Source organism: Herpailurus yagouaroundi, unplaced genomic scaffold, assembly GCF_014898765.1.
Source record: "Herpailurus yagouaroundi ecotype Mexico unplaced genomic scaffold, PumYag 189, whole genome shotgun sequence".
In the NCBI taxonomy this organism is placed as follows: Eukaryota; Metazoa; Chordata; class Mammalia; order Carnivora; family Felidae; genus Herpailurus; species Herpailurus yagouaroundi.
In genome coordinates this window covers 15,461,639-15,481,951 of record NW_024412420.1, presented here as the reverse complement: position 1 = coordinate 15,481,951, position 20,313 = coordinate 15,461,639, and the positions used below count along the sequence as shown (strand labels likewise).

At 47.9% G+C, this 20,313-nt stretch overlaps 2 protein-coding genes across 3 annotated transcripts; both read left to right on the top strand.

Annotated features, from left to right (window-relative positions):
• Positions 1 to 270: 270 nt before the first annotated feature.
• Positions 271 to 5,649, top strand: LOC121044978 (keratin, type I cuticular Ha8-like). Its single transcript, XM_040497511.1, has 7 exons — positions 271 to 1,003; positions 1,196 to 1,278; positions 2,062 to 2,218; positions 2,610 to 2,771; positions 2,861 to 2,986; positions 3,435 to 3,655; positions 4,224 to 5,649. Exons 1-7 carry the CDS (start codon positions 512 to 514, stop codon positions 4,354 to 4,356), a joined length of 1,374 nt encoding a protein of 457 aa, XP_040353445.1. The 5' UTR covers positions 271 to 511; the 3' UTR covers positions 4,357 to 5,649.
• An 8,302-nt stretch (positions 5,650 to 13,951) lies between these two features.
• On the top strand, positions 13,952 to 18,042 carry LOC121044981 (keratin, type I cuticular Ha8-like). 2 transcript variants are annotated; one of them, XM_040497517.1, is made up of 7 exons: positions 13,952 to 14,511; positions 14,704 to 14,786; positions 15,578 to 15,734; positions 16,120 to 16,281; positions 16,371 to 16,496; positions 16,944 to 17,164; positions 17,586 to 18,042. In XM_040497517.1, the coding sequence occupies exons 1-7, from the start codon at positions 14,020 to 14,022 to the stop codon at positions 17,662 to 17,664; spliced, it is 1,320 nt and encodes a 439-aa protein (XP_040353451.1). In that variant the 5' UTR covers positions 13,952 to 14,019; the 3' UTR covers positions 17,665 to 18,042. The 2 variants fall into 2 exon arrangements, with proteins under 2 accessions (XP_040353451.1, XP_040353450.1); XM_040497516.1 differs by lacking the exons at positions 16,944 to 17,164; positions 17,586 to 18,042 and having other exon boundaries at positions 16,371 to 16,930.
• Positions 18,043 to 20,313: the final 2,271 nt, after the last annotated feature.

Genomic DNA, 20,313 nt, shown 5'->3' with positions numbered 1-20,313 from the left:
TTTTTGATAACCAAAACCCATAACATCTATCAGCCCGAAACCAGGCTCTTCCCTGGATAGAGAAGGCTGGTTTAGTCTTAACCCAGGTGGGCATCATTGTTCTCATAGGGTTTATCTTATGACCAAGAGGAAAGTCATGCCTTCAGTGTGGGCACATCAGCTCTAGTCAAGGTATGAACCTCTGATGGCTAAAAGGATTTTGTTCTTTGAAAAATAATAAAAGTTTCTTACTTCCCATCAACAGACAACCTGATATCAAAGAGCCAGGAGGCACCTCAAATTCATCAACATTCCTTTAATGAGGCGAGGAACTCTTAATGGTAAACCAACAGCTGAGTAACAGGATGACAGTACAACAGTAGGTAGAGAATCAAGGCGCTGAGGTCAAAGCATTGAGCCAACACCCACCTGGGATGGGGTATAAAAGGCCTAGCAGGGAAAGGGGTTGTCACACTCAGTGGCTCGGCCTTCACAGCTGCTCTGAAGCTCCTGTGCTACCTCAGCCCACACCATGACCTCCTGCTACATCAGCTCATCCCGCTGTCTGGGCAGCACTCAGATGCCCGAAGCTGCAAATGTCTGCGGTTCCTGCATTGACGTTGGGGGCCAGCCTGGGGCAGAGGCCAAGGCTGCCTCCCTGTGCCTGTCTGCCACCCTGGCACATGCCAACCGGGTGCGTGTGGGGACAACTCCTCTGGGCCGACCCAGCCTCTGTGTACCCTATAGCTGCCAAACCGCTTGCCCCTTGCCAGGGACCCGTGACATTCCCGGCAACATCGGAGTGTGTGGGAACTATGGGGAAGGCGCCCCGAATGGGCACGAGAAAGTGACCATGCAGTTCCTGAACGACCGCCTGGCCAACTACCTGGAGAAGGTGCGTCAGCTGGAGCGGGAGAATGCAGAGCTGGAGACCAAGATCCGAGAGTCGAGCAAATGCCACGAGTCCAGCGTGTGTCCAGACTACCAGTCGTACTTCCGGACCATCGAGGAGCTCCAGCAGAAGGTGAGGTCTGAAGTAGCCTGGGGTATGCTGTGTCTGAGGAAGGTGGAAGGGCATGGCAGTCAAAGGGCCATTGAAGACTCAAGGGTCTTTGTGCTCTTGGGTTCTCCTGAGCATGAGTGTAGATGTCACCCATAGAGCTAGAGCCCAGAGTATGATGTTTTGTGCATGAACTGTCTTCCTGGTTTTCCACAGATCCTGTGCAGCAAGGCTGAGAATACCAGGCTCATTATTCAAGTTGACAATGCCAAGCTGGCTGCTGATGACTTTAGAATCAAGTAAGTAGGGCTGGAAGAGGTCTCAGAGTGACTCCTTCCTCTACCCTAAGTCACAATGGCCAACTACTTAATTGACTGAGTTACTGTCCTGTTTCTTCTTTCCTAAATTCTCCAAATAAAGATTTTTATTACAAACAAAACTAATAGAAAGTGGCTGAGGAAAAAAAAAACACATCAAATTCAGTATGTATGGTGTAGCCTAGAGTTATGCCTCCTTCATTTACTTCTTTAAAATGGAAGGTAAGGCTGCTTGAGCTCACTCATCAGGAGCAGAATAAGGTGATTTCAAGAATAAACTGAGCAAGGACAGTCACTGAATTTCACATGTAAGTTAGAGGAACCATTTACAGATAGGTCAGGGTCCAAATTTATCTATGGGGACCTCAAATACCAGGCATTTCTACCAGACAAAGGTCAGAGATAGACAAGTAGCCCAACACAAGGAATAAGGGAGCAAATCATTGACCAGGTACCTGGATGTTGCTTAACCTAGCGGTGTGAGTCCTGTACTGGATCCTGAAATACATGATCTCATGCAAGCTAATTCATCTTTTGGAACCAAAGTTTCTTCAATGCCCAATGGTAAAAATGATACCTACTATGAATACCTTGCTAGACCATGACCTGATTGAGTAGAGGGGTTGAGTCTAATTAGTCTCTGAAGCCACTGCTGAGCACAGTGAGCAAATGAGGATCCTAATTGGTGAAGGAAATGGAAACTGGGGGCAGCTGAAAGGGGCTGTCCTTGTCATCCTGCTGACCTTTCATCTCCTGTCCTGGAAGGCACGAGAGTGAGCTGTCCCTACGCCAGGTGGTGGAGGCAGACATGTGTGGGATGCACAAGCTCCTGGATGACCTGAGCCTGGCCAAGGCCGACCTGGAGGCCCAGCAGGAGTCCCTGAAGGAGGAGATGCTCTGCCTCAAGAGCAACCACGAGCAGGTCTGGGCTTGGGGCTGCAGACCCATGGGAGAGGGCACTGAGCAGAGAAGGGAGCACCGCCCACCCTGTGGCTGTAGGATTAGAAGCCAGGCTCAGTTGGCATCAGGATGAGGGGTTGATCTGGGTGTGGGAGTCAGGCTGACTCTGTAGGATGTAGCAGAGGTAGCGGTGGGGGTGGGGGGGGGCGGGTTCCTTGTCTCTAAAGGTTTGCCTTGTGAATTTAAGAAGGCGACCCACTGGGCTCTTCCCAGTGGATCCTGGACAAGATCTTTCACATCGTGCACAAGTGGGCTCACCCCTCATGCTGCTCATCAGAGAAGGGGTTCAGGTGCCATCTGCTCTGTCCAAAGCCCTTTCCTCACTCAGAGTGTTGGTCCTTCTGTGCCCACAGGAAGTCCACATCCTGAGGGGCCAGCTAGGGGACAAGCTCCAGATTAAACTGGACGCGGAGCCCACCGTGGACCTGAGCAGGGTGCTGGACGAGATGCGGTGCCACTACGAGGCCATGATGCAGACCGGCCACAATGACGTGGAGCAGTGGTTCCAAGATCAGGTGAGGGTGCCGCCTCGGAATAGGGAGGGCCCCCCGGCTTCCACCTGGGCATGGAGGTGATGTGATGTTTGTGTGCACTTGTGCTTCAGTCCGAGAGCATCAGCAAGCAGGACATGTCCTGCTCCAAGGAGCTGCAGTGCTGCCAGTCGGAGATCCTGGAGCTGAGGCGCACGGTGAACGCCCTGGAGGTGGAGCTTCAGGCCCAGCACAGCCTGGTACGGTTCTCTGCCCTCACCGTGCTGCTGGTGCCACGGGCCACGGCCTGGCAGCAGCATGTCTTACAAGTCCCACTCATCAGTCCCACTAACAATCAGAACTCAGGGGCTGGGTCCCTCTCTCCCTGGGGGAGATGCCTCGCCATCAAGGTTGGTTTGACCCCCAAAACCGGTTCCTTTAAAAAGCCAACTCCACTTCCTTTACAATAAAGGGTGGCGATTCAGGCCTTCGTTCCACAAGACGTCACTGGGTGTCTACTTGGTCAGGTACTGGGAATACAGGGATGAACACTTCCTCCAGGTAGAATTTTGTGAAAAGTCGTGGTGATATGGGCAGCGATTTCTCCAGAGTTCTGGGCATGTCCTATGACATGGTGAGGTTGGCCATGATTCCTACTGCTGAATTTTGGGACACCTCGATCTCTTACCCGGTTATTTGCCACTACAGAAGGACTGTCTGCAGAACTCCCTGTGTGAGTCGGATGCACGCTTCGGCACCGAGCTGGCCCAGATGCAGATCCTGATCCGCGACGTGGAGGAGCAGCTGTCTGAGATCCGGGCTGACCTGGAGCGGCAGAACCAGGAGTACCAGGTGCTGCTGGACGTCAAGGCCCGGCTGGAGAGCGAGATTGCCACGTACCGGAAACTTCTGGAGAGTGAGGATTGCAAGTATGTGTGATCTAGGCACTCTTGGCCAATCATTTGCCCAATTCTTATGAGTTCCTTACGGTAACAGTGGTGTTGTCTACAAACCAGAAGGCAGTCTATGCTCCTGTTGAGTGACCCATTGCCCTTCCTCTTCTCATACTCTGCCTCATTGACGGAATATGAAGGGAGTGACCATCCATTAGGATCCATTGCCAGGTCTCCAGTGGGGCTGCTTGGCTAGCCATTCACTGCTGAGAGTAGAAACATGGCTGTATCTTGAACAGGCAATTTGAGTATAGATCCCAGCAGGTTTGTTGAACTCACTTTTGCTCTCTTTTTAATCTTTGTTTGTATTTTTTATCTTGTAGGCTAGAACCCGAGTCTCATCTAGAAAACCTTAATTCTGGATGACATTGTAGATAGAGATCCCTCAGTCTAGCACTAGGGGTGCACAATAGGGGGTCAATGGCTAGGGCATCTGTTGGGTCCCTGTCCTGTAGTTTTAAAGAGGGGACTCCTTCCTTATGCTTTATCACACATCATTCATTTCCCATCCCTCACTTCATTCACCTTTTCTCTCTCTCCACAGACTCCCTTGCAATCCATGCTCCACCTCTGCTGCCTGTGTGACTCCCCCCTGTGCGCCTCGTCCAAGCTGTGCCCCCCGCACCACTTGCGGGCCTGGGTCGACCTGTGGAGTCAGCACCGGGAGCCGATTCTGAGTGCCCGTGTACCAGCAAGGGTGGTTAGAGCAAGGGGATGCCTAAAGAGAAATGCTTGTTATACATCCAGAAAATATGGCTTCTAACTATTGCTGACTTTCTGCACGCAGAGCCTGTCCAAAGGCCACAAGATATCAGGAGAAGTGGAATCTTGGTCAGGAGGCTTCTTTCCCAGCTCCAGATTTTCCCAGATTAGTTCCATGCTCTCAGTGGCTGGATCCCAGTCACCACTGGTGGGACTATCTACATTGGAGAGACTCAGGCATTGGATCAGATTGAAGAAGTATCATGGGGTGAGGATGGGGCAGGACCTGAAACTGCATTTGCATTTCAAGCACCAACTTTAGCTTGAAAAACTTCCAGTTTGTGGCCAGGAAAGTGAGAAACAAACTTCACTGTTTGGGCTCCCCCCACCCCCCGATGTACTGATTCTGTTTCTAACATCTGCAGCCCCAGATAATGGCCCCAGTGAGGGGGGCAATGAAACTAGATATGGCATATGTGAACAATTCCTCATCCACTTCCTTCCTCCTGTCCTTCTGCCGCCCCGCCTTGGAAGTGGCTTCATTTCCTTTCTAGTAAGGTGGGAGTTCCCTGTATCAGGTCTGAGCTCTCTTCACTCAGAGTTCCTTTCTTTGACAAAGGACCAGGCTGGCCTCTTGCTATGTAAAGAGAACTTTCAGATTAAGAAATCTCTCTTCTCTAGAAATCTGGACTCTCATAACTATTGTCTGGCTATACTTCTCTCTTCATCTAATTTTACAGTAAAATTTGGACAATGACTTTATTTTTTTCTAGTAGTTTCTCCTGAAATATTAAACCATTGCTAAGCCTGATGATTTAGGGTGATGGAAAATATATTATTACAATATTTTCAAAGTTTTTATTCTTATTTACCTTCTCTGCTCCCACCTCGTGTCTTCCCACCCTCCCCCTTCCTGACCACAATGCCACCACATTGGCCAGTATGTTCCATTGGACATCCCTGAGACCGGACCCTGTTCTTCCTCCTTCCTGGAATGCTTCCCCTCTCTTTCTTGTTATTCAGGCCTCGGCAGAAATGTTACTGCTTCTGAGAGCTCTTGCTTGGCCATCAGTCCACATGCTCAACAGCCTCGTCACTCTCTGTCTTGCTTATTGTCATCATCGACAGCTAAAATTGCCAGCTCTTCCATTGTTTCCTCACTGAAATGCTTACTGGAGATTAGCATTCGTGCACTGCTGCTTCCCTGGAGCCTAGCTCACTGCTTGGTACAGAGTAGATGCTTAATAAACATCTGTTGAAAGAATGAATGTGTCTTCCTGACTTTATCTCTGACTTGTTACGGGGCTTGAGAATCATCACTTAACTCAGCGTTTTCCCCTGCCATACAGTGAGGGTTATGTCATCTTTCCCACTCACATCCTAGATCTGTTATGGATTCTAGGATTAAGTGAGATGACAGAAATTTAAAAAGTCTGAAAAGGAGAAAGCACCATATTGACCTCATGCAGAGCCAGTGTCATATAATTAGGAGTGTGGGTGCCGAGCCAGACTGCTCACAATTCACCTGGGGCCTCAGGCTGTTTCCTCTGGGCAGCTAGAATTAGTTTCCTTTAGCAGCTATAGGCGATCAGAAATGAAATTGTGTACTTACTAACTTGTTTTCCAGAGCAAATTTGATTTGAGTATCTGCATTAGTTCAAAGAATGAGAAAATTTTGCTTCGGGGGTAGGAGGCAGAGCCTTCTTAGCAACTCCCTTATATCGAATCCATCCAAGAAGACAGGGCCCAGTTGTATGGGTGCTGCCGTTTCCTTTTTTCCCCTTTGGGTCCGCCAGTGGTGACGTGATGTAGTCACGTAAGGCAGTACCTTACTGCCCTGGGCACTCAGTAATTCTAAGAGCCACTGTGATCCTTGTAGAACTTCATTTTGGAGGCTACGTTGTGGGAGGAGTGCAGATTATGCCTATTTGCAGTCCTGATTTCTGAATGTGGTTGATAGCTGCTTGAAAAAAAATAGCGCCTGTTAGCCTCCCTTCTCAGATCTTGTGCCATCATACGAGAAAGGGCAATATGGGGAAATGAAATCACTTCACCCACCCATGTCAGGGTAAGACTGGGATGGCTCAAGGCAGCTTCATCCTCATGTGGACAAAATGCTTCTTGGCATTTAGGAGCTACAACTTCCAGTGTTGAATGTGGTCTTGGTGGTGAGGGGTGACTCGCAGGAAGAACTTCTCATGATAACAAGGCACCATCTTGCCCGATGTTGACTGGCTTGGGTTGGGGGCAGGAACAGGAGTCTTTCCAGAAACTGGCTTGGTTTTTGTCCATGATTTGAGCTAGAAAGCTTCCTCTGCAACCTTGGCTTTTTCTGAGAAGCAAAATGAATGAGATGGGGCCTGTTGTGTTGGGGCCCACCTTTGGAGCACTGCCTTTTAGAAAGACCGAGGCTCCTGCTTCTGGCCAACTTTAAGTCCCCTGACTCTGTGTCTGGTGCATTTCTTTGCTTCTTGTGAACAGCAACATCTACGTCAAACACGGAACCTGCTTTGCTCTCTTCCTCTTTGATGGTTAAGCATTTGAATAGAACTGCACAATTTTTAAATTGAGGTTTAAAAAATTTTTTTTAAATGTTTATTTAAAAAAAAATTTTTTTTTTAACATTTATTTATTTTTGAGACAGAGAGAGACAGAGCATGAACAGGGGAGGAGCAGAGAGACAGGGAGACGCAGAATCCGAAACAGGCTCCAGGCTCTGAGCTGTCAGCACAGAGCCCGACTTGGGGCTCAAACTCACGAACCGTGAGATTATGACCTGAGTCAAGGTTGGATGCTTAACCGACTGATCCACCCAGGTGCCCCCAAATGGAATTTTATGTAGTGGTAGCTTCCTCCTGCCTGATGTTAAGTGCTGCCGCTTCTTCCTGAGAAGCTAATACCACTCTCTAGCATTCTTACATGGTAGGCATTGTAACTCTTTTAAAATATGAAGTAGTAAAGCTCACAGAGGTTAAATAGCTTGTCTAAAGATATGAGTTGGCAAGTGGCTGAGCCAGGACTCAGACCTCGATTGCTTGGCTACAAAGCAACTCTCATTGTATCACTTACGTATTTATCCTCTGTTCCTTTGAGTGATTGAGCTGCCTTTTAAAGAGAGACCCTTCTTCCTCAAAAAACTAAAAATAGAATTATCATGTGATTCAGTAATTCCACTACTGGGTATTCACCCAAAGAAAATGAAAACACTGATTTGAAAAGATATATGCACCCCTAAGTTTATCGCAACATTATTTACCATAGCCAAGACATGGAAGCAGCCTAAATGCCCATCGATAGATGAATGGATGGAGATATTCCATATACAATGGAATATTGTTCAGTCATAAAAAGATTGAAATCTTTTTATTGCCATTTGCAACAACATGGATGAACCTAAAGGGTATAATGCTAAGTGAACTAAATCAGAGAAAGACAAATACTGTATGACTTCATTCATATGTGGAATTTAAGAAACAAAACAGATGAACAAAGGAAAAAAAAGACAAAAAATCAGACCCTTAAATACAGAGAATAAACTAGTGGTTGCCAGAAGGGAGATAGATGGGGGGTGGTGGTGGTGAAATAGAGGCGATTAAGAGTACACTTACCATGATGAGCACTGAGTACTCTAAGAATTGTTGGATCACTATATTGAACACCTGAAACTAATATTACACCATATGTTAACTATACTTGAATAAAAATACAAAATAGGAAGACCCTGCAATGTGAGACTTGGATGTCCCTATTTTTCACACTCAGGGTCACTGACAGTGTAATTTGGAAAGGGTTGCTGAAATCATGTCATTTGTTTGATCAACTTAGTACAAACCTTACTGGACAGTGTATTGTCAGTTCCTGAACCAGCTAGTCTTCCCCCAGCTCACTGCTAACTCCTCCTGAATGCCTTGTCTGTGTTGAACATTTCATGGGTCAATGTCAGTATCTGAGAAGGGACAGACGATGACTTTCGAGGGGAGAGTACATCATTAGCAGAGAAGGACTAATACCAGCACAACCAAAGCGACTGATGCTGTCATTAAATAATTCTATTCTTTTCCCAAAAGGACATGAGTTAAACACATAATTCAGTGTGATCTACTTTTGAATGCTCTGTAGGACTTTTCATAGAAATACATTCCTAGATGAAAACATGTCAACCTGATTTTGATTTGATTTAGGACTACAGGGTTTAGAAGTCAAGGATTTTTTATCATTGGAACAACAAGCTATTGTTTGGTTTCATATCACATTTGTTCGTTCATTCATTCATTCATTCATTCAACACACACTTGCTGAGCATCACCATGCACTAGGCACTGTGGAGGGTAAAACTAGGTATGATTTGCTCCATAGCTGATCTCATTTGGTTCTTTCTTTCATGTTTACATTGACTGGGTATTTTGTGTGAGTCAGATGCCGTGTTGGAAATTACAGAGATGAACAAGATAGTCAAGCAACTGAGCCACCCAGGTGCCCCCAGAGATGAACAAGACAAAAGTAATAAGTCAGAATCCTTGCTTGCAAGGGTCTTCTGCATAAGCCAACAACAAAGCACACTACCAGGACGTAAACTGAGGATTCAGTATGAGTGGAAGCTTTCACTTGAAGGCAGCTCTTAAGCTGAAAAATATGAACTCCCAGGGATGGACTTGACCTTCAGAATGTTTCAGAATTAGGGTATTTAATAATGGATTGTCAATGTGCAAAATAAAGCAGAGTTGTCAATATTTCCCTATTTTTATTGCATAAAATCTGTGAAGTGGGCCAAGTAAATAATTCTCTAATGACTTACTCAGAATTTCATATTTTCCCGACTTCCTAAATCACCTACTCTACAAGTTTCTACAATTGCATTCTCCTCCTTTTCATTCAGCACACCTTTGCCCCAGGACTGTCTCCAGCCAGATCAGGGAGAGATTTATTTGCATCACATCCACAAGATGTGGTCCCCTGAGAAGCTCAGAGGAATGGACTCCTACATTGAGGGGAAATCCACAAATTTTGGGGGGCACAGAACAAAGGAGATGGCTCCTAATCCAGTGCCTCAGGGACCTCATCAGCCGGAATCAAAGATGAAGCTGTGGGGCTGTGGAGAGCTGAACTCTGGGACAGGGCACATCTGAACCCAACTGGTTCAGCACAAAAGACATAGGCCCCTGAAAGGGGAAATGGAGCCCAAGTGTGTCCAAACTCTCATAAAATACCAAGCATTTTTATTTTTGTTTGTAGAAGGTCTTCTTTAAAAAAGACTAGCTTACAGAAATTATACACATAGAACACACATCCTGCAAAAACTTGAAACAGAAGTGAAGGCTACACTAAACCAATAGTCCTCCTCCACAAATTAGTTTCCATATGTATACAAGGGGTGGGGGGAGGTATTGTGAGGTTCTAACAGATGATTCTCACTGTAGTTTTCACTGTACACCGGGGACCTTCTAGTAGCTATAGCCCAAGCAGCACTCAGTGATTTGGGAGAGGGATGGCAGAGTAGAAGGCAGGGAAGAGGGTTTTGAGTCTCACGAGTCCAAGCCCTGAGCTGACCAGAGAATGGACTTGGATGAGATGAGTAAGGGGAAATGTCCTGCCCTCTGGTTAGAGGAAGGCACGCTGGGATCAGGGAATGAAAAGGAAGGGAAGGGAAGAGAATTTAGATGCTGGTGGGTCCTGCTTGCCCTACCCCTTCTCCTCGGCTGGGATACAGAGTCAAGGGCAGGAGGATAATAGGTTCAGGATGTAGGAGCAGAGGGCATATGTCCTCCCTTTGGTGCCTTTTCTTCACTGAAAATTGCATTGTAGTTGTCATTTCTATGGTAGTATATATCTATGTCTACGTCTATATCTATGACTACGTCTAGATCTAGATCTAGATCTGTGTCTATATCTACCTTAGTATCTGTGATGGCTACAAGCTTTTCACTATATTCATGCACTACAATTCGCTTAACCAGGCTTCTTTTGGTAGGCGTTTCATTTCTCTTCGGTCTGCTATGACTCCCCAGATATTGCCATAAATATTCTTATTATCCTTGTACGCGTGTAAGTGCGTCTGTGGGATAAATTCCTGGAAGTGGAATTATCGGGTCACGGGGTAGGTGCAATTGTCATTTGCATAGATATTGCTAAACTGCCTTGAAGAGGATGCATGTTTCACCCCCCACCCCAACAGTGTTTGACGATGCCTGTTTCCTTACACCTTGTCAACATTGTGCCACTAGCCTTTTTGATCTTTGCTAATTTAACTTAAATAGGTACAGAATGGTAATTTTATAAGCATTTTTGAATTGTAAATGGTGTGAGCATCTAGACCCGTGATTAAAAGCCACTTGAAAAAAAAAACAGCCAACACTTATTTAGTGTTTACCGTGCCATGTGCTGGCCATTATTTTCAATGATTTACAGAGATCAAATTCTTTAATGGTTAAAACAAATCTGTGGGCTAGGTGCTATTACTGCCTCCATTTTGCGTGTGCAGAAACCACAGCACAGTGAGGTCAAGCCATCAGGCCAAGTTTTCACAGCTAGTAAATGGTGGAACCAGAATCTGAATCCAGGCAGGCTGACCCCAGAGTTCTTGGCCTTGACCATGCTACTATGCTGCATTAAAGGGCTTTGTCATGGGCCCAGGTAGGACATAAATAAGGGCAAATGTGCTGCCCTAGAATGTGGATAAGGGAAGCCTGCCATCAACGCAGGAGGGAGAAGAGAAGGACAATTATTTTGTCAGTTAGTCTCTGATGACCCGGAGACCTGGGACAGAAATAAAGCCGACTGATAATAATAAACACATTTAAAATCAGACTAAAGATTCCCAAATAATCATATTATTAAATGCCACTTAATAGAGAAGACCTCAGCAGTGTTACCTCTATTTCAAAGTCTCTAGAGCTGGACGTTTGAGATCACAAAGCTCCCTGAGGGTGTCCTTTCTGGAAGCCCCGTCTCCTGGCCCAGAGTGTCTGAGGGTGTCGCAGGCACAGCTGTGCCAGGATGGACCACCTGTTGTGGTTTGCCAACTTCTTCCGGGTGCACACAGTGCACACTGCGTGGGGACAGCACCTGCTTCCTTAGACAACTTCAGAGTCACCCTTTTGCAACAGATAAGGTAGCTGTAGATCAGACCCCAACCCCGTGGGCTGCTCTGAGTTCACTGCTTTCTCTTTCACTCTGAGTTGCCTCAGTAGGTCCCATCACCATGGCATTGAATGGTGCTGTTCCAGACCCAGTGTCCTACCCCCCACCTTGAAGACGGACTCAACTCCAAAACTTTTACTCCTAAAGAGAGATGAGGTGGCCCCTGTGAATGAAGGAGGGGCTGCAGGACTTCCTCCCTCTTCACCCCTCAGCGCCGGGACCTCCCTTCATGCAGTCTGGCTCTCACGTTGTTCTTTGGGGCCAGCGACTCTTTACGGGGAGCAAAGGAGGCGGTCTGGGGTGTCAAGAATGGGCTCCTCCTCAGTGACACAGTGGAGTGCATCTCAAACACCTGCCTCATGCTTTCCACTTACTGCCAGTTCTTTGATAGGGAAGAAATTGGCAGAACCCACTTCTCTACAGAGTCACAGGCGGGCATCAGTGTCATGCAAAACACCTTGCTGAGCCCAAGCCAGGGCTTTACAGAGAGGTGTCAGGGCGTCAAAACTTCAGCTGTGGAGCCTAAGAAGTAACAAACCGCGGGTGTTCTGAGATGGGAGGAACCATAATTTTAGTTGATGGAACAAATCCTCCCAGGGGGTAGGGTCAAAACATGGAGCCTATTTAGCAAATCAAAGGAAACAGTTTTAATGGTCCAATTCTCTGGATTATAGTGATGCTCTGTGATGAGGCAAGAGGGAACTAAAGGGGTGTTTGAAGATGGAATATATGCAGATTGCACCCAGAGGCCTCTGAAGGATGGGATGGTTTGGCCTCGTGAGGTCTCCTAATTTATGGTGTTTGTAAGGGGATTATTCATTGGTGACCTCAGGGTAACTGGCACTGACCCTAGAGTGGGTTTTCTTTTTGGGAAGAATTCCAGATCCCTTTATTTCTTTTTGAGAGAATTCTAAGAGTCCAGGTTTCACCAATACTCAACATCCTCCCATTTGGTTTTCTCGGGGCTGCTTGTTCTTGAATTTTGCTTAGAGAAGAGACCTACTTATACTTTTCTGGGGTCTTCCTCCATTAGATCTCCCTCAGTCCTTCGGTCCCAACACTCCGCAGGGGCACCTCCTGAGCCGGTTGCCTTGGTCCCTTGGCTCTAATGAAAATCTCTGGGATTTGAGGTCTATTTTAGACTCTTGATTTTTGAGCATAATTTTTCTATGTGCATTTTGTTGTTCTCCCTGCTCTATGTCTAAATATCTTCCTTTGCTGGAACACAAGGACCCTTGGATATTTTATTTCTTTTCACGTCAGCTTCTCGTCCAACTACTAAGCCTTCTGCATCCCCCTGAGCAACAACACAGGCAGTACACAGGTCGTTCTAACTGGGGGTCATGGTGGGTTGGAAAGAGAATGAATGGGCTTTGCAGACCAAATCGAGCCCTTGCCAATTTATTTCTCTGTGAATCAGAAGATGGACTTTAGTTACCTCATCTGCACACTGAGGCCACCAAGAGCTACATCACAGGTAGTAAGGGTTCAATAGGAAAGAACACCTAATAACAATAGCAATATATACCTACGTCCCCATAAATTTTGGTTTTTAAACTTTTGAGATACCCCTTGAGCTCTGGGCCCTTTTCTGCATCAAATAAGGGTTTTTATTTTATTTTATTTTTATCAGTAGCTTCTCTCTAGATACATCCTTGATCAGGACCATGGATCCTCTGTCTTTCACTAACCCCCATTGATCTATGGTTCTCATTCAAGTTAAAGATATCCTGAGATTTCTGGGGAACTGTTTTTTCCTGAGGAATAGGGACCCCTGCATGTTCAAGAATTGGCACACTGCCTGAGTTCAAGGGAATGTTCAGGAAACATGCTTAACAAGTGAACGACTGAAAGCTGATACTGACTAGTCAACCAAAACTTAGCCAGCACTAATGTTTTGGGATGCATTGATGCTTTAAAGCTTCTCAAGAAGAGTATGTAGTATAAAGGATAGAAGAGAGAAGAAAGGGGACCTCACAATAATCAGTATCTGTAGACTTCCCAGTTTTATAAAGTGGTGTTTTCTTTTCAGAGGAAACGCTGGGTGAGTCTAAATGCTGGTGATGGATTCACTGTCCCTCCTGTCATACAGATCACTGACTGAAAGATTCAATCCTTGAGTGAGGCTATATCCACAGACAGACTGGCTCAGTCCAGCAAAAAGGCATCTGGAAGTTGAATTAACTGCTGGTGATTGTTGAGTAGAAATATACATCTTTGGTCTTTCATCAACCAACAACCTGATATCAAACAGCAAGGGGCATGTCAAATTCATCAACATTCCTTTAATGAGGCGAGGAACTCTTAATGGTAAACCAACAGCTGAGTAACAGGATGACAGTACAACAGTAGGTAGAGAATCAAGGCGCTGAGGTCAAAGCATTGAGCCAACACCCACCTGGGATGGGGTATAAAAGGCCTGGCAGGGAAAGGGGTTGTCACACTCAGTAGCTCGGCCTTCACAGCTGCTCTGAAGCTCCTGTGCTACCTCAGCCCACACCATGACCTCCTGCTACATCAGCTCATCCCGCTGTCTGGGCAGCACTCAGATGCCCGAAGCTGCAAATGTCTGCGGTTCCTGCATTGACGTTGGGGGCCAGCCTGGGGCAGAGGCCAAGGCTGCCTCTCTGTGCCTCTCCGCCACCCTGGCACATGCCAACAGGATGCCTGTGGGGACAACTCCTCTGGGCCGACCCAGCCTCTGTGTGCCCTACAGCTGCCAAACCGCTTGCCCCTTGCCAGGGACCCGTGACATTCCCGGCAACATCGGAGTGTGTGAGAACTATGGGGAAGGTGCCCCGAACGGCCACGAGAAGGTGACCATGCAGTTCCTGAACGACCGCCTGGCCAACTACCTGGAGAAGGTGCGTCAGCTGGAGCGGGAGAACGCGGAGCTGGAGACCAAGATCCGAGAGTCGAGCAAATGCCACGAGTCCAGCGTGTGTCCAGACTACCAGTCGTACTTCCGGACCATCGAGGAGCTCCAGCAGAAGGTGAGGTCTGAAGTAGCCTGGGGTATGCTGTGTCTGAGGAAGGTGGAAGGGCATGGCAGTCAAAGGGCCATTGAAGACTCAAGGGTCTTTTTGCTCTTGGGTTCTCCTGAGCATGAGTGTAGATGTCACCCATAGAGCTGGAGCCCAGAGTATGATGTTTTGTGCATGAACTGTCTTCCTGGTTTTCCACAGATCCTGTGCAGCAAGGCTGAGAATACCAGGCTGGTAACTCAAATTGACAATGCTAAGCTGGCTGCCGATGACTTTAGAATCAAGTAAGTAGGGCTGGAACAAGGCTCAGAGTGACTCCTCTTCTGTTTTATTTCTAGGTGCCCATCATGGTACTGGCCCAAAGTAGATGTTAAAAAGTGGTTACTGACTAGAACCTAGAAATGGTTGAAAGTGAACAAAAGCATTGAAACAAAATGAGGAAGAATCATCTAGATGGGTCAGGTCCTATGTCATTTTCTCCCCATCTAGAAGATAAGAAGGTTTTGTGTTATAGCCAGAAACAAAATCAAATCATTGCAAGAATAAACTTTCAGTTCATTGGTCATTGACAGATTCACTGACTCTTCACTAAATTTATGAGTGGGAAGAATTGTCACTATAGCTTTTTGGTATCAAGAGTTGCAATTGAATGAATGAGAAAGGCATAAAAATCATCTGAAATAATTAATCCAAGGGGTAAACTAGAAAACTGTAGGTCCAGAAGGCTTACTTTCAAGCTATTCTTTTTCCTAGCTAAATGACTCCTTTATAGCAGAATGAATACTGCGTTAATTTGACAACTTAGGGTGAATCCATGTATCTACTATTAACCAAGATATACGATCCTGGATACTCCATTTATTCTCTCTGAGCCACAGTTTCCCATGTAGTTCCATCCAGTGGGCATAATGATATTTCTTCCAACAATGAGTTCTGTAGGTACAGGATCCAACACAGTGAATGTTGATTAACCAAGGAAATGAGGATCCAAGTTGGTGAAGGAAATGGAAACTGGGGGCAGCTGAAAGGGGCTGTCCTTGTCATCCTGCTGACCTTTCATCTCCTGTCCTGGAAGGCACGAGAGTGAGCTGTCCCTACGCCAGGTGGTGGAGGCAGACATGTGTGGGATGCACAAGCTCCTGGATGACCTGAGCCTGGCCAAGGCCGACCTGGAGGCCCAGCAGGAGTCCCTGAAGGAGGAGATGCTCTGCCTCAAGAGCAACCACGAGCAGGTCTGGGCTTGGGGCTGCAGACCCATGGGAGAGGGCACTGAGCAGAGAAGGGAGCACCGCCCACCCTGTGGCTGTAGGACTAGAAGCCAGGCTCAGTTGGCATCAGGATGAGGGGTTGATCTGGGTGTGGGAGTCAGGCTGACTCTGTAGGACATAGCAGAGGTGGCGGGGCTGGCGGAGGGGTTCTCTGTCTCTAAAGGTTTGCCTTGTGAATTTAAGAAGGCGACCCACTGGGCTCTTCCCAGTGGATTCTGGACAAGATCTTTCACATCGTGTGCAAGTGGGCTCACCCCTCATGCTGCTCATCAGAGAAGGGGTTCAGGTGCCATCTGCTCTGTCCAAAGCCCTTTCCTCACTCAGAGTGTTGGTCCTTCTGTGCCCACAGGAAGTCCACATCCTGAGGGGCCAGCTGGGGGACAAGCTCCAGATTAAGCTGGACGCGGAGCCCACCGTGGACCTGAGCAGGGTGCTGGACGAGATGCGGTGCCACTACGAGGCCATGATGCAGACCAGCCGCAATGACGTGGAGCAGTGGTTCCAAGATCAGGTGAGGGTGCCGCCTCGGAATAGGGAGGGCCCCCCGGCTTCCACCTGGGCATGGAGGTGATGTGATGTTTGTGTGCACTTGTGCTTCAGTCCGAGAGCATCAGCAAGCAGGACATGTCCTGCTCCAAGGAGCTGCAGTGCTGCCAGTCGGAGATCCTGGAGTTGAGGCGCACGGTGAATGCCCTGGAGGTGGAGCTTCAGGCCCAGCACAGCCTGGTATGGTCTTCTGCCCTCACCGTGCTGCTGGTGCCACGGGCCACGGCCTGGCAGCAGCGTGTCTTAGAAGTCCCACCCATCAGTCCCACTAACAATCAGAACTCAGGGGCTGGGTCCCTCTCTCCCTGGGGGAGATGCCTCACCATCAAGGTTGGTTTGACCCCCAAAACAGGTTCTTTAAAAAGCCAACTCCACTTCCTTTACAATAAAGGGTGGCGATTCAGGCTCTCATTCTACAAGACGTCACTGGGTGTCTACTTGGTCAGGTACTGGGAATACAGGGATGAACACTTCCTCCAGGTAGAATTTTGTGAAAAGTCATGGTGATATGGGCAGCGATTTCTCCAGAGTTCTGGGCATGTCCTATGACATGGTGAGGTTGGCCATGATTCCTACTGCTGAATTTTGGGACATCTCGGTCTCTTACCCAGTTATTTGCCACTACAGAAGGACTGTCTGCAGAACTCCCTGTGTGAGTCGGATGCACGCTTCGGCACTGAGCTGGCCCAGATGCAGATCCTGATCCGTGACGTGGAGGAGCAGCTGTCTGAGATCCGGGCTGACCTGGAGCGACAGAACCAGGAGTACCAGGTGCTGCTGGACGTCAAGGCCCGGCTGGAGAGTGAGATTGCCACGTACCGGAAACTTCTGGAGAGCGAGGATTGCAAGTACGTGTGATCGAGTCAATTTTTCACCAAGGCACATACCTGACTATAAAGCAGTTCCTCACAGATAACTGACATGGTTGTGGAAGGAGATCTCAGCACGGAGAGCAAGCCTCCCTGTCCACACTGGCTTAGTGATGCACTCAACTCTCCTGGTGTATGTGGATTGCACTGTGGATTGACTGTTACATAAACTATAGCTGGTTCCTAAGCCAAGTCCCCCTAGAGGACTCTTGGACACGGAGAGACACAGATGGCACTGGAAGAGGAACTACTCACACAGATTTCATTGCATTCTGTGACTTGGTGGCAGACTTGTCTTTTGTCCATTTTGGTCTTGCCTCTTCCGTGCATCACTGAGACATCTTTGTACTCCCTGTTTCTAACTCTTTCTCTCTCTCTCTCTCTCTCTCCCTCCCTGCAGACTCCCCATCAATCCCTGCTCTACGGCTGCTGCCTGTGTCCTTCGTCCAAGCTGTGTCCCGGCCACCTGCCCTCTCTAAGCAAGTGGCCTCGGCGCTGAGAAGTGATTCTGAAGGTCTGAGTGCTGGTGCAGGAGGTCAAGGCTGGTTGTACCCAGGCTAGGATTGCCTTCACCTGCTCATTAGCCTTCCTTCCAGGAAGACTGAACTCACTGGAGGCATGTTCACTGAATCAGAGCATAACAGAAATTTCTAAGCCATGGCTCCCTGTGTGTCCCCACACCGCATCCGCCCCTCCCCTCCCCATCCAATGCTATCATTGTCTTTCACTTAAGCTATCATTTGATCCCAGTACCTCTTCTGGGATTTGCCTTCTAGTCCCATGCTTCAGAGTCTCCTAAGATGTAATTGGGTTCCTGTATGAAACGGTCAATAAATCTCCTTCCTGTATTAAGTGCTGCGTTTCTCGTGCTTGGCAATGTATATGGTGTGATAAACAACTCTGGCCCTCAAGACCTTGGGTGATCCTTGGCCCCGACATGTCTTGTCACTGCCAGGATCTTCCACTGGGGCACTGGGGTCTTAGCCTCTGGATGAAGGCCCTTTGCTGTCATTCGATTTACCTTGCCCATCGATCTCTATGGGCTGGTGAAAGGAAGACATGTTGGTTGCCAAGGTTGAATTCCTTCAGAACAGCTCAGAACTAACATGTCCCTGCCGTGCTTTTGGCATCTTTAGCGTCTTGGTATTTTGTCCAAGAGCAAAATCACACAACTTAGAGTTCCGATCTAGCCAAAGGGAGGTCATGCTGAGAACTGCCCTGGCCAGGTTGCCAAGTTTTTATTTTTTATTTGTCTCTCATTCAAACTGGCTCCTGTGTGGAGGCATGGAATTACTACCTGCTCTCTTAGCTTGGGTACTCAGGACAGTTGTCTGGGTCCTGGGCATATTTCCCTCCCAAGAGAGGTGTCCTTGTCTATTTGCTGTTGCCTTTGGAGTGCTGAAGGTGAGGAGCACAGTAGGCATGAGTCTGCCTCTTGGACATGGCTCTGACCCAGGCCCAGGTGGGTCACCGTCAGACATGGTGGAAGACCACCCAAGAGATGATGTGCCTTCTTTGCTGTGCTACTCAATTTAGCTTCTGGAATGTGTTGAGCATGCCCAGAATGAAGCTCTCAGGTTTTGGCTCACCTGCGGAACCTGGTCCCAAGATCAATGCAAATTCGGATCTTCTGCCTAGTAGCACAGTATGGTGGGAAGGGCACTTGCTCTGGAGTTGGGCAGATCTGGGCTCAAATGCCACCCTTTGTGACACCAGTTAAGTCACTGGGCCATGACACTCTCTTGAGGCTTACTCTTCAGTTGTAAGGTTAGAAAGATTCTATTTTCCTTCACCGTTGCTAAGGGATAATCCATACAATGCTCCTGGCACAGAGAAGGTGGATATTGGTTTATGGGGCTCCCTGGGAACCGGCAGGGATAATCTTTCCCTCTTAGAAGGAAAGAGGGACTAAGGAGGTGGTAGCAAAACCCATTAGCAGTATCAGGGGCCATGTATTTCTGAGTTGGTGGCCTAGAAGTTTGACCACCCTCCTTGTCCACTTATAAGCAATAATAAATAAATAATAAAATCAATCACTGTTGTTATCGGAGCTTAGTTTTTCACTCCAAGTGTCCTAACCAACATTAAAAAAAAAGCATTCTTTGGGCTGTCAGAGGACAAAAATGTCCAAATGTCTCGTGGGCTCTGTGGGCTTTCTTCTAACAAATACCTCACAAGAATCGTATGTTTTAAGGAGTAGCCATAGGTTTTCATGCAACAGCGCCATGAAAATCGGGCCTTGTCCCCCTGCTAGCCTGACCAGGCTAAGTGTGGGACTCCCGAAGCTCCTGGGTGTGGCAAGAAAGGCAATTCAGATGCAGGATGGGTGCTGCAGGCAAGGGAGGCTGGCAGGTGTCTATCCAGCCTGGCCCGGGGCACCTGGACACGGAGGTTTTACCCTCATCCGTAATTATGGCCTGAGGGCTCAGGGCGCCCTCTGGTGCCCAAACCCGGGCACTCACAGAGTGACTCCCATCTCTGCACCTTCCCCTCGGCAGCGCTCTGGCCCCTACATCTCGCTACCCTCCCAGATTGGACCGACAGCCTAGATGCACTATTAGGCTTTGCTGTGGTCACAATCATTTCAACCAGGTTGACTGATTATTTTTCTTCCCCTGAGACTCTGACTTGGGACCGGATCCGGTTCTGAGCCACCTGGTAAAGTACTGAGCCCATTGGTTTTCGGATTACCACCCCTGCACTACCAGTGTGCTGGTTTGTGATATTTCCTTCCAGGCTTCACCTATGACACCAGGCAGGCCTCTGCAGGCCCCTGTACTCATTGCCTGTTTTGTTTTGTTTGTTTGTTTTTCACTCAAGTGCCATTTCTCCCAAATGCCAGGAAAGTGGAAGGAGTAAGGGTGGCCCGCTGCCGTCCTCAGGGGCAGGTGCTGCCGTCACTGAGCGAGCTCGGGGGAAGGGCCCACACTTCTGCTCCCGGAAGCCAAGAATATCGAGGTGGAATTCTGGACTTTCCGGAACAGGAGCATTTTTTATTTAGGCACCAATTTTCGTGTGTTGTGGTCCGCGATGTATGATACCTAAGGCTCCACCTCGTCACACCCGCATCATCCTCCTTACAAAGAACGAAATCAAATTCGCCCCTTCTGAGGACCACTTATAATAAT

What these genes read in the sequence shown, in the direction of transcription:
- LOC121044978 (XM_040497511.1), top strand. Translation starts at nt 512, where the DNA reads ATGACCTCCTGCTACATCAGCTCATCCCGCTGTCTGGGCAGCACTCAG. An exon ending in TCGAGGAGCTCCAGCAGAAG is followed by an intron (nt 1,004 to 1,195) that starts GTGAGGTCTGAA and finishes GGTTTTCCACAG; the next exon opens with ATCCTGTGCAGCAAGGCTGA. An exon ending in GCTGATGACTTTAGAATCAA is followed by an intron (nt 1,279 to 2,061) that starts GTAAGTAGGGCT and finishes CTGTCCTGGAAG; the next exon opens with GCACGAGAGTGAGCTGTCCC.
- LOC121044981 (XM_040497516.1), top strand. Translation starts at nt 14,020, where the DNA reads ATGACCTCCTGCTACATCAGCTCATCCCGCTGTCTGGGCAGCACTCAG. An exon ending in TCGAGGAGCTCCAGCAGAAG is followed by an intron (nt 14,512 to 14,703) that starts GTGAGGTCTGAA and finishes GGTTTTCCACAG; the next exon opens with ATCCTGTGCAGCAAGGCTGA. An exon ending in TCAAGAGCAACCACGAGCAG is followed by an intron (nt 15,735 to 16,119) that starts GTCTGGGCTTGG and finishes CTGTGCCCACAG; the next exon opens with GAAGTCCACATCCTGAGGGG.